At 42.5% G+C, this 13,465-nt stretch overlaps 2 protein-coding genes and 1 long non-coding RNA gene across 13 annotated transcripts in view; 2 read left to right on the top strand and 1 right to left on the bottom strand.

The window, feature by feature from the left end:
• Positions 1–545, top strand: part of HSP90B1 (heat shock protein 90 beta family member 1) — an 18,912-nt gene extending 18,367 nt beyond the window's left edge. The window contains exon 18 of the mRNA XM_006077202.3: positions 242–545. Coding sequence (XP_006077264.1) covers positions 242–271 — 30 coding nt within the window. The 3' untranslated portion in view covers positions 272–545. The remainder of the gene's footprint in view (positions 1–241) is intronic.
• Positions 1–13,465, bottom strand: part of C4H12orf73 (chromosome 4 C12orf73 homolog) — a 15,331-nt gene that overhangs the window by 506 nt on the left and 1,360 nt on the right. For 4 of the 11 annotated variants that reach the window (XM_044941424.1, XM_044941420.1, XM_044941421.1 and 1 more), the window contains exons 2-4: positions 8,460–8,555; positions 7,627–7,744; positions 1,379–1,777 (exon numbers count right to left, since the gene is read on the bottom strand). In XM_044941424.1, coding sequence (XP_044797359.1) covers positions 1,670–1,777; positions 7,627–7,734 — 216 coding nt within the window. In that variant the 5' untranslated portion in view covers positions 7,735–7,744; positions 8,460–8,555 and the 3' untranslated portion in view covers positions 1,379–1,669. The other 7 variants (XM_044941423.1, XM_025283619.2, XM_044941419.1 and 4 more) reach the window with 7 other exon arrangements.
• On the top strand, positions 8,128–9,147 carry LOC123333238. Its single transcript, XR_006550458.1, has 2 exons — positions 8,128–8,251; positions 8,375–9,147. It is a non-coding gene; the product is annotated as an uncharacterized LOC123333238 (long non-coding RNA).

Genomic DNA, 13,465 nt, shown 5'->3' with positions numbered 1-13,465 from the left:
TCTGCCACTTGCTTCTGCCTTACAGTAACATTAACCGATTCTAAATTTTTGACTGTTCAGGGACAGATGATCTTATTGGGTTCTAGGTTATTTTGCAGATTAGCAAGCTAAGATTCTAGCCTATAGATCCGATAATGGAAATAGGCTGGATCTATTTCCATTTTTACCATACATGAACCTTTGGTGAGCAAAGGTTTGTTGTGCTGGTTTTTAATGTATTCTGATTTTTCTGTTTTCACAGAAATCTACAGCTGAAAAAGATGAACTGTAAATTATACTCTTCCCATTTGGATCCTGTGTGGAGAGGGAATGTGAAGTTTATTTCTTTTGGGAGAGACTTGTTTTGGATGTGTCCCCCACCCCCACACCCTCAGCCCCTTTCTCCTCTGCACTGTAAAATGTTGGGATTGTGGTCACAGGAAGAAGTGGGTTTTTTAGTTGAATTTTTTTTAACATTCCTCATGAATGTAAATTTGTACTATTTAACTGACTATTCTTGGTGTAAAATCTTGTCATGTGTATAAAAATAAAAAAGGTCCCAAATATCCAATGTCTTGCTTGTCTTTTTATAATTCATTGTATAGAGCTCCCTGATACTTGATTTTTCTTGCAGTTTTTTGGTGATATACAGCATAATGTCTTGACTTACATACATCAGGAAATGGTACAAGTAGTGAATGTCCATCATCTCATATAGATACAAAATAAAGTAGTTCTTAGATCCTGTGTCCTGAGTTTTCTTCTTAGAAAAGTAATGCATACTTAAGAAAAGTGGCTTTTAAAATTCTTAAAAATCACTCATAGAAAGAAGGGACATACTCGTCTTTACAGAATTCCAAATAGTACATGTAGATGCTCCCCCTTCCAGGAAGTGGAGCTGAATCCTCCTTTCCTTTTTGAACGTGGGCTGGATTTAATGACTGTCTTCTAGAGTGTGGGAAGCAGGAAACAGGAACTCTAGAGCAGAGAACCTTGGCAGATGCTACCCTAATAACCAAGTGATCAAGGTTTGTATCAGCCAGTGATGTCATGTACCCCCTGACGTGTGAAGGAGGGCACTTCACGTCTGGTATTCTTCAAAAACTCAGCCTAACCTAGAATATGTGAACACAACCAAGGAAAGAAGCCTCATAGGAGGAGACTAAGGAGACATGGCAACTAAATGTCATAGTAGCCTGGATAGATGAAAGCTGGGGAAATCCAGAATCAGACCTAGTTCTGGCATATGTGATCTGTACCACGGTCATGTTACATGAGGGCATTCACAGAAATGGAGAGGGATTTGGGAACTGTGCTGTCTTGGCAGTTTTCCTGTAAATCTAAACTTAACTCCAAAAGAATCCAAACCCTAGAAATACTAACCTCTCACTTAAGCACACATGGTCAATGTCACTTTTATTAGTTAATTTATAATCCACATTTGCCATTATAGTCAAGCTTATTCAGAGAAATAAGCCAAAATTATAAGGGCAAGAGACTGGAACTACACTCTGGGTATCTATCAAACTACAGAAACTGATGATATAAACTGGCAGTTTTCAAGATTACCTGGTCAAACCATAACTAAATCAGTTAACATCTACTGAGCACTTCCTCTTGCAATTTGTATTAGGTGCTTAAACAAACAATTTCATTCATTAAATTCTAAAAATACATATTTAATTCTCATTCACAGAGTTCTTGGCACAGTTGAATTTTGATGTTCCTGTTGTCTGTCAGTCAGTCCCAAAAGCTCTGTTTTAAGTTCTCCAGGTTTGGGTGGAATTTCAGGTATTGTCTATAAAATACAAAAACAAAATATACAGATAGCCATGCTTTTTTACACTGTGAATATGACCTGAAAAACATCAAAGAAAGTAAAAAGTAAAAAAGAACAAAAGCCCCCTGCCCTTCATTGATAAATATTATGAGGACCTGCTGTTGATCTAAGTTCCTTTCTAGCCCTCTGTTTACAGCTATCAGCATGGCTACAGCTTAAGTACTAAAGGACTCGCAGAAAGTTTGCATCAATATTAATTGACAGGCCACAAATTTGAACAAGGTTTCCCACACTGGGAAATTCTTTCCTGCACTATTTACTGACCTCTCTAACACGCCTAGCCAGAAAACAGGTATCAGGAATCAATTCATTTGTTAAGAAACGGTGCCTACTATGTGCAAAGCATAAAGCAGTAGGCAAAAAAAATTACAACACTGCCTTCAAGAAAAGTGACTTCTCAAATTTGTAACAGCTTTAGTACGATAATTCACAAACCATGGTATGGTTTAAATATTGGTATTGTATCGTTAAAGTGAAGTTGCTCAGTTGTGTCCAACTCTTTGCGACCCCGTGGACTGCAGCCCACCAGGCTCCTCCATCCATGGGATTCTCCAGGCAAGAATACTGGAGTGGGTTGCCATTTCCTTCTCCAGGGGATCTTCCCAATCCAGGGATCGAACTTAGGTCTCCTGCGTTGCAGGCAGACGCTTTAACCTCTGAGCCACCAGCGAAGCCCATGTTATCGTTTAAATACCACCTATTTAAATATTCAATACCTTTGGTATAGCCACAAAGTTGCACATCCACCACTGTAATAAATTTAAAGAACATTTCATCACCCCAAAAAGAAACCCCAAACCCATGAGCAGCCATCCCCATTTCCACACAACCCTCGCACCACCACCACCATCAAGCCACTGCCCTGTCTATAGGCACGCCTCTTCTGAACATTTCATATAAATGTATCACACAACATGTGGTCTTTCATGACTAGTTTTTTTCACTTGCCATGTTGCCAGGATTCATCCATATTGTCACCTATATCAATACTTCCTTTTAGGACCAGAAAATACTCCATTGTATTTATTTATTTATCCACTCACCATGTATCCATTTATTTACATGGATACAAATAAATGTATCCATTTATTTATCCACTCACCAATTAATGGATATTTATTTGGATTGTTTCCACTGTTTGGCTAAAGTGACAATCCAACTTTGATTAAAGAAAGCACTTACTTACATACAAATACATAACCAATTTTAATATGATTTTGGCATCAAAAGTTAGGAATGTTCGCACAGGTCCCAAATAGCAGTCTTTGTATATATGGCTATTTCTGGAGACAGCCAAAAATAAATGCTTTAACAAGGAACTCTGCTTAATAGTATATGGCAGCCCGGACAGGAGAGGGGTTTGGGGGAGAATGGATACATGTAGATGTATGGCTGAGTCCCTCTGCTGTCCACCTGAAACTATCACATTGTTAACTGGCTACACTCCAAAAGAAAATTAATTAAGGTGTCAAAAAAAGAAAATATCATAGTAAGTGGTGTAGAGAAAGGCTTTCAATATTTTAATTCAGAAATGTAAAATTCAAAATGTCTAAAGTGCACTTTACTTAAATGATTCAGGATGAAAAAAAATATGATCAACAACAATAAAAAAAACAGTGCTTTAAAATGAGTCCAGAGACTGTCTTTTGACCTACTATGCCTTCAATAGTAAACAGATGACAAGTTTAGAAAAACAGAACAAGTAAAAGTAATGCCAGGGGAGAAGGAAATGCAAAAGGGAAGCCTGAGGAGAAAACACTCAATTCCAGGACAGAACATCTGCCTTGAGTCTTTGAACCTGCTCCTGGACTGGATGATTAGGAAAAGGTCCCCTTAAAGCAGCAGTCCCAAACCTTTCTGGCACCAGAGACTGATAGTGTAGAAGACAGTTTTTCCACAGCCCAGGGGTGGGGGGTGGGGGGGATGATTTCGGGATGATTCAAGCACATTATATTTATTGTACACTTAATTTCTTAATCGAATGCTGCTGCTGATTTGACAGGAGGTACCGGTCCAAAGCCTGGAGCTCAGGGACAACTGCCTTAGAGCTTCTGCCCTAAGACAGCACTGAGCACAAGCCCCAGGCAGCCCTCCTGGGCTCCTCTGCTCTGAAATGCACCCCGACTTCTAGCTGTATAGGCTGAAAGCCTCCTGCAAAGGCTGGTGATAGTTACAACAGTGACAATAACTGCTGGAACAATACCAACAGACACAGATAAAAGAACATAAATCCCTTAAGTGTTAGCAAAGCCAACAGCCTCCTACACACAGCCTGCCAGCCCTGCCATCAAGTCCCTACACAGGTCCCCCACTGCCGATGTCACCACCCAGTCAGGATGAGGTGGCCTGGGACACGTCAATATGCCCCTTCTAGAGATTTCTGTCCCATGCCACCTCCTCCCAAGGTCCAGGCAGCTGCTGGTAACAACCCTTGAACATTCTCGCTGACAAGATGGGAGAATGAGGGGTCAATTCCCAGGCATTCCTCTCTTCGTGAAACCTGTTTGATATCTATTCCTGCACAAGCTAAAGACCAAGCAAATTGCATTTCTGTGGAAGGTTCTTACCCCTTCCTGTCTCTACTAACTATCCTTGATGATTCCCTAAAATTCAAGAGAAGCAGTCTAAAGTGGTAAGAAAGAGCTACTGCCGCATTGTTTGCACAAAACCTAAATACCAACTAAATGTCCACAGAGCATTGAGTAAATAATATATGGAATATCTGTACTATGAAATACTATTCAATGACCAGAAAGAAAAAAGCTGTCAATATAAACAAATCTATCCATACAGTCGTTAACCAAAACAAGGAATCCACAGAGAAACATGTATATGAGTTTATATGAGGAAAAAGCACCCCATAAACTCTGTGTGTGTGTGTAAATCTGGAAGAATATGCCAACCAACAAATGGCAGTTAACTGGGGAGTAGACTGGAGACAGGGGGTCGTCAGTGGGGGGATTTTTCACTTTTAGTCTGTGTGCTATACTAAGTTGCTTTCAGTCGTGTCCAACTCTTTGCAACCTTATGGACTGTAACCCACCAGGCTCCTTGGTCCATGGAATTCTCCAGGTAAGAATACTGAAGTAGGTTGCCATGCCCTCCTCCAGGGAATCCTCTCAACCCAGGTCTCCTGTGTCTCCTGCACAGCAGGGGGATTCTTAACCACTGAGCCACCAGGGAAGCCCATTCACATCCACAGCATAAAACACCAAGCACATTCCTGTAGTTATTTGCACTGTACTTCCTTGCCTCCATCTGCCCAGGACCGTAACTCCTCAGAAGTATCTCTAGTTGCCAGTTCTAATCCAAAGAATGCTTATTAAATTCCTCCCTCCTTTGAAGGCCTACATTCACTCCTTCACTCAACAAATATTCACTGGGCATCTACTACACTCTAAGATCTTTTCTAGATGATTGAGACAGGAGAGCAAACCAGACAGGCACAGTCTCCCTGCCCTGGAAATTATACTCTAGTGGCAGAAACAAAGAACAAATAAAGAGACAAATGAATAAGATTACTGCAAGTTGTGACAAGTGCTCTATCCTAAACGAAGGACTAAGACGGAATTCTTTGGGGAATTCTTTGGGGGCCATACAAAGAACACTCATTGCTGGAGGAGATCAGATCTGAGCAGAGACTTCAAAGTTCTGAAGAAGTAAACCAAAACAAAATCTGGGGGCAAAAAAAAAAGCATTCCAAGAAGAAAAAAAGCAGGACCCTGAGGTGAGGACAGGCTTGATGAATTGGAGAAACAGCAAGGAAGTGTGTGTGGCTGCAACAGAGGGAACAAAGAAGAAAGAGGAGAAGATAAGGTCAGTGGCAGGCAAGTGACAGACCCAGTAAAACCTCAAAACTGCATAGACTGTTTTAAGAGCAGGCCATGTATTGCTCTAATGGCAATGAGATGCCACTGTAAGGTTTTAGGCCCCAGGCAGATGCAATCCTAATTTCAACATCACTTTTGCAGAGTTCCAAAGAATAGCAAGGAGAGATAAGAAAGTGATCAACACAAAAAAAGAGAGGAAAACAATAGAATGGGAAGACTACAGATCTCTTCAAGAAAATTAAGAGCTACCAAGGGAACATTTCATGCAAAGATGGGCACAATAAAGGACAGAAATGGTACGGACCTAACAGAAGCAAGAAGATATTAAGAAGAGGTGGCAAGAATACACAAAAGAACTATACAAAAAAGATCTTCATGACTCAGATAACCACAATGGTGTGAACAATCACCTAGAGCCACACATCCTGGAGTCCGAAGTCAAGTGGGCCTTAGGAAGCGTCAGTACAAACAAAGCTAGTGGAGGTGATGGAATTCCAGCTGAGTTATTTCAAATCCTAAAAGATGATGCTGTCAAAGTGCTGCACTGAATATGTCAGCAAATTTGGAAAACTTAGCAGGGGCCACAGGACTGGAAAAGGTCAGTTTTCATTCCAATCCCAAAGAAAGGCAATGCCAAAGAGTGTTTAAACTACCGCACAATTGCACTCATCTCACATGCTAGAAAAGTAATGCTCAAAATTCTCCAAGCCAGGCTTCAACAGTACATGAACCGAGAACTTCCAGATATTCAAGCTGGATTTAGAAAAGGCAGAGGAATCAGACATCAAATTGCCAACATCCATTGGATCATACAAAAAGCAGTTGAGTTCCAGAAAAACACTGACTTCTGCTTTATTGACTATGCCAAAACCTTTGACTGTGTGGATCACAACAAACTGTGGAAAATTCTGAAAGAGATGGGAATCCCAGACCACCTGACCTGCCTCCTAAGAAATCTGTATGCAGGTCAAGAAGCAACAGTTAGAACCAGGCATGGAACAATGGACTGGTTCCAAATTGGGAAAGGAATATGTCAAGGCTGGATATTGTCACCCCGCTTATTTAACTCATATGCAGAGTACAACATGAGAAATGCAGGGCTGAAGCACAAACTGGAATCAAGACTGCTGGGGGAAACCTCAGATACACAGAGGACACCACCCTTACAGCAGAAAGCAAAGAGGAACTAAAGACCTCTTGATGAAAGTGAGAGAGGAGAGTGAAAAGGTTGGCTTAAAACTCAACATTCAAACAACTCAGATTATGGCATCCAGTCCCATTACTTCATGGCAAATAGATGGGGAAACAATGGAAACAGTGAGAGACTTTATTTTCTTGGGCTCCAAAATCACTGCAGATAGTGACTGCAGCCATGAAATTAAGACACTTGCTCCTTGGAAGAAAAGCTATGACCAACCTAGCCAGCATATTAAAAAGCAGAGACATAACTTTGCTGACAAAGGTCCGTCTGGTCAAAGCTATGGTTTTTCCAATAGTCATGTATGGATGTGAGAGCTGGACGATAAAGAAAGCTGAGCACCAAAGAACTGATGCTTTTGAACTGTGGTGCTGGAGAAGACTCTTGAGAGTCCCTTGGACTGAAGGAGATCAGTCAATCCTAAAGGAAATCAGTCCTGAATATTCATTAGGAAGGACTGATGCTGAAGCTGAAACTCCAATACACTGGCCACCTGATGCAAAGAACTCACTCACTGGAAAAGACCCTAATGCTGGGAAAGATTCAAGGTAGGAGGAGAAGGGGATGGCAGAGGATGAGATGGTTGGATGGCCATCACCACTTGATGGACATGAGTTTGAGCAAGTTCCTGGAGTTAGTGATTGGGCATTCGGGAAGACTGAATGCAGCAGTCCATGGGGTCGCAAAGAGTTGGACATGACTGAGCGACTGAACTGAACTTTGCCGCTGTGAAAATGAAGTGGTCCAGAAGCGAGGCGCAAGGACTCTCCGGCACTCACCAGGTCTGGTCGGTAGTACCTATGCACCACCTCGGCGCCGGCGCACATGGCCAGGAGGCTGGCAGCGAACATTTTCAGGTAAGACGTCCAAGACACACCCGCGGGCATCTTCGGCTAGCTGGACGGGGAGGGAAAGCAGCCGGTGTTAGAAGGTTCCGAATAAGCCGTGAGAGGAAACGAGCCTGACTGCAGCGCAGCTGCGGAGTCAAAACACCTGGGACCTCAATTATGAAGAGGGCGCTGGGCGCACGAATGCCCCCTAGAGGCGGAAGACCAGCCCTCCACGGGTTCGGAGTGTGGGGACCCGGCCTTCGGCGTTCAAAGGCGGCCCTAGCCGAGCGAGCGGAAGGCCGCAGGGGGTGGTTCCGCACCAGATGGTTTGCCGCGCCCCCCGGAACTCCAGGGAGGAGAGGACTACAGACCTCACTGCCCAGCCTACAGGTGTGCCCCGGGAGAGACTATACCGCCTGCTGCACAGGCGCTCGGCAGCGGGTCAGAGGACGGCGGAAGGGCGCTGGGGAACCGGACGGGTGGCCGCGGGCCGGACCGAAAGTGTGGGGGATAAGGGCCGCGCCGGACCGGAAAGCGGTGTCACTGCCGGCGCGGGAACGTAACCTGGACGGAAGTGAGGCTTTCGGCCAGAGCATGCGCCTTCCCCCGACCCCCCAAAGCCATTACCCAAAACCCTTTTGGACCCCAGGATCTGGGCGCCCTCATCATTTTCTTTACAACTGAATTTTCCTTGCAGATGTCGAGTCTTGAGCTGAGCTCTGGCTGGATTGTTGTATCGTGTGTGCTTTCCCACGCACAAAGGAGGTTGCTCCCGTTTCTACCTTTCACGAGCGGGTGGAGAATCGCAAACTGAGCCATGCGTGCTTAGGTGAGGCCACTCTGGAGCAAATGAAGTTAAAAGCATTCTCTGTTGTTCCCTGTGAAGGAAAGTTACACGGCTCAAAATAGCCTGGAGTTAAAACTCCCCTCTGAGACCTCCCCACCATTCTATGCAAAACAGAACTCTCTCACCGGAAGGGAAAACAATGGACATTAAGGTTGATTACACCCAGCTCCCAGCTGGTCCCAGTCTCTGGCTGATCTCCAGAATTCCTTGCCCCAGCCGGTTAAGAGATAACTAGCCCAAACAACCTTGGAGAAGAACAGGCCCCCTTAAGACAGTAAATGTCCACATATATGCCTATGTATACTACTCATTTCTTGGGTTAGTGCAGCAGCTCACTAATCTCACCTCATTAAAGGTGACCTGTTCCTGTACAGTGCCCCTCTCCTTCTTTTTCCGAACCTTACCTTCTCTAACTCCTTACACATCGTTTGTTACCTGAAACAGAGCCACACCCAGACAGCTATGACATTGTGCTGTGCTGCCACTGGAAGAATGGAAGAATGAAATCAACATTTAGCCTTTGTGTTTTTAAGATTGTGTTTTGCAGACAAAGTAAACAAACTTACGGTTACCAAAAGAGGAAAGGGGTGGGAAGGACGGATAAATTGGGAGTTTGGGATTAACAGACTGCTACTGCTGCTAAGTCGCTTCAGTCGTGTCCGACTCTGTGCGACCCCACAGACGGAAGACCACCAGGCTCCCCAGTCCCTGGGATTCTCCAGGCAAGAACACTGGAGTGGGTTGCCATTTCCTTCTCCAATGTATGAAAGTGAAAAGTGAAAGTGAAGTCGCTCAGTCGTGTCTGACTCTTAGCGACCCCATGGACTGCAGCCTTCTGGGCTCCTCCATCCATGGGATTTTCCAGGCAAGAGTACTGGAGTGGGATGTCATTGCCTTCTCCTGGGTATGTAGCTTAACTTTTTAAGAAATTGCCAAACTGTTTTCCAAAGTAGTTATATGATTGTACATTCCCATCAACAGTGTATGAGAGTTCTAGTTTCTCCGCGGTCCATGGGATTTTCCAGGCAAGAGTACTGGAGTGGGGTGCCATTGCCTTCTCCTAACAGACACTATTATACATAAAATAGATAAACAACAGGGACCTACTGTATACCCCAGGGAACTATATTCAATATTTTGTAATAACCTATAATGGGAAAGATTCTGAAAAAGAATATATATTCTTCTATATATTTGAGTTTATCTGAATCAGTTTGCTGTACACCTGAAACTAACACAACATTATAAATCAAGTAAATTTCAAGTAAAACAAAAGATTGTTTTGTTTCATTAAGCAAAAGGTTAATGAAAGACAATCCAAACAATTAACCTTTTATGTATAATACGTATCATGATACAATCACATTTTTAAAAACATTTTATGGTGGTATATTTGACATTCCATAAACTGCATGTATTTAAAGTATACAATTTCGATGAGATCTGACATACTTGTACACCTGTGAAACCATTACTAGGATCAAGATTATGAACACATCCGCCACCTTTAAAAGTTTCTTTGCACCTCTAATTCTGCCCACACAGCCTCATTTCTTAGGAAACAGTTGATCTTATGTTCTGTCACTACAGATTTGTTTGCACTTTTCAGAATGTTAAAGAAATGGAGTCATACAGAATGTACTATTTTTGGCCTGGCTTATTTCATGCAGCACAATTATTTTGAGATTCATCCACACTGTTCCATGTATCAGTTGACTCTTTTGTATTGCTGAGCATGTTTATACAACGATTGGCTTATCCATTCACCTTTGGTGGACATGTGGGTTGTTTCCAGTTTGGGGCTAATATGAATAAAAACTGCTCTGAATGGTGAAGAGTGCCAGAAAAACGTGTACAGATCTATGAATATATGCTTCCACTTTTTGCATACATTCCTAGGTGTAGAATGGCTGCAGCCAAGGTGGGTATGTTGTTGTTGTTGCTAAGTCACTGCAGTCATGTCCGACTCTGTGCGACCCTGTAGACGGCAGCCCACCAGGCTCCCCCATCCCTGGGATTCTCCAGGCAAGAACACTGGAGTGGGTTGCCATTTCCTTCTCTAATGCAGGAAAGTGAAAAGTGAAAGTGAAGTCGCACAGGCGTGTCCGACCCTCAGCGACCCCATGGACTGCAGCCTTCTTGGCTCCTCCGTCCATGGGATTTTCCAGACAAGCGTACTGGAGTGGGATGCCATTGCCTTCTCCTGGGTATGTAGCTTAACTTTTTAAGAAATTGCCAAACTGTTTTCCAAAGTAGTTATATGATTGTACATTCCCATCAACAGTGTATGAGAGTTCTAGTTTCTCCACATACTCTTCAACACAGTGTAGCACTCTTTTCAAATTTTAGATATTCTAATAGGTGGGTAATGGTATCTCATGAATAATCATGCTGAGAACCATTTGGGGAAGTATAAGTTCAAGTCTTTTGCACATTTTAAAATTGGGTTTTTTAAATTATGAGTTTTGAATCTTCTTTATACATTATGGATCACTTCACTTCAGTTGCTCAGTCCTGTCCAACTCTGCAACCCCATGGTCTGCAGCACACCAGGCTTCCCTGTCCAACATCAACTCCTGGAGCTTGCTCAAACTCATGTGCATCAAGTCAGTGATGCCATCCAACCATCTTATTCTCTGTCGTCCCCTTCTCCTCCTGCCTTCAATCTTTCCCAACATCAGGGTCTTTTCCATTGAGTCAGTTCTTTGCATCAAGTGGCCAAAATATTGTAGTATTATAAACTAATAGTGTACTTATAGTATTGGGGTTATAAGATGGATCTGATCTACAAATACTTTTTCCCAGTCTATACTTTGACTTTTCTTAATAACCTTTTGAAAAGCAGAAGGTTTTAATTTTAATGAAGTCCCATTTCCATTTTTCTCTTTAATGGGTCATGCTTTGCTGTTATATCTAAGAAATTCAACCCAAGGTCATAGATTTTCTCTTGTATTTTCTCGTAGAAGTTTTATAGATTTAGGATTTACAGTAGGTCTATGATCCATTTTGAGCAAAACATTTTGTATGGTGCGAGGTGTGGGCCCAAGTTTTGTTCTGTTTGCATGTGTGTGCTTCGTCACTCCAGTCCTGTCCAACTCTTTGCGACCCCATGGACTGTAACGCACCAGGCTCCTCTGTCTGTGAGATTTTCTAGGCAAGAATACTGGAGTGGGTGGCAGTGCCCTCCTCCAGGGGATCTTCCCGACCCAGGGTTCAAACCAGAGTCTATTGCACTGCAGGCGGATTCTTTACCACTGAGCCACCTGGGAAGCCTGTATGCATATGGCTATCCAATTGTTCTAGCACCATTTGTTGAAAAGATGCTAATGCTTTCTCCACTGAATTGCCTTTGTACCTTTGTGGAAAATCTGCTGATTAATTGTCTATGTATGTGTCTTTCTGGACTCTATTATTTTCCATAGATATACTTTAATCTATTGTGATACCACACTATCTTGATTACTGTTGCCTTATAATAAAAACCAGGTAGTGTAGTCCTCCAGTTTTTTCTTTCTTTTTGCTATATTCACTATTTTGTTCTATTTTTTTAGATTACACGTATAAGTGATATTATACAGTTCTTTCTTTATAAAGAATGTTTTGGTTAGTCTAGATCTTTGAGTTTCTGTATGACTTAGAATCATCTCAATTTCTACAATAAAGGCTCTAACGATTTTGATTGTCGTAATATTGAATCTGTAATCATCTTGACAATATTGTCTTCTGATCTATGAACACAACGTATCTCTCCACTTATTTAGGTCTTACTTAATTTATCTCAACAATATTTTTTAATTTTGGGGAAACGTTTTTTACCAGATTTATCCCTAAGTATTTCATATTTTGGGTATTATTGTGAATGGTGCTTTTCTGATGATTTGTTGGTAGTATATGGAGTACAACTGATTGTCCTATATTGATCTTTTATCCTACAACTTTAACAAAGCAGATTTCTCTCCATAATGTGAGTGGGCCTTATTCAATCAGTTGATGGCTTGAACAGAACAAGAAGGAATTCTCAAGCAGATGGCCTTCAGATTTGAACTGGAGCCTTGGCTCTTCCTGTTCTTCAGCCTGATAGCCTTCAAATTTGAGCTGTGACATCTGTTCAAGAGTTTCCTCCTGAGAATTGTAAGGATTAATACACACAAAGCACTTAAAGCAGGGCACGGTGCAGTCAGTAAGTGTGTGCTGCTCTCAGTTCTACCATCATCACCACCACTGTTATCAATATAACTGCTGTCTTTAGTACCCACTCACCCTGCAAGACCCCCCTATTCCACAGCAACACTGCACATTTAATCTTCCTCTTTAACACCTGTCAACAGGGTCAAGTAATAATTTGTAAACCTCAGTTCAAAGTAAAAATGCAGGCCCCTGTTAAATGAAGAATTTCAAGATGGCAGTAGCAGAACAGTTAAGTCAATTATGGGGCCCTATTAGTGGTAAAGAATCCACCTGCTAATGCTAATGGGTTCAATCCCTGGCTCAGGAAGATCTGGAGAAGGAAACAGCAACCCACTCTAGTGTTCTTGCCTGGAAAATCTCGTGGATAGAGGAGCGTGGCCGGCTACAGTCCATGGGGTCATAAAAGAACTGGACACAACTTAGCAGCTAGACAACAATAAATTCAACCACACAGATCACATACCCATAAAGCTAGCCCTGCCTGCCAGCATCAGAGACGATTCCTATCCAAGATGATAGCTTCCTACTTCTTGAGCTTCCCATTAAAAACCTGCACTTCTACTTAATTTCCACAATATTCTCACCTAATTCAGGCATTTAAAAATATATTCAGGATGGGGAACTTCCTGGTGGTTTACAGGTTAGGACTTGCATTCCCACTGCAGGGGGTATAGGTTCCATCCCCATGGGGGAGATAAGATCCCATATGCTGTGGCAGCCAAAAAAAAAAAAAACAAGAATACCTTAAGAGAT

This window comes from Bubalus bubalis, chromosome 4 (genome assembly GCF_019923935.1).
Source record: "Bubalus bubalis isolate 160015118507 breed Murrah chromosome 4, NDDB_SH_1, whole genome shotgun sequence".
Classification (NCBI taxonomy): domain Eukaryota; kingdom Metazoa; phylum Chordata; class Mammalia; order Artiodactyla; family Bovidae; genus Bubalus; species Bubalus bubalis.
Note: the sequence above shows the minus strand (reverse complement) of the source record. Positions and strands in the feature narration are given on the sequence as shown.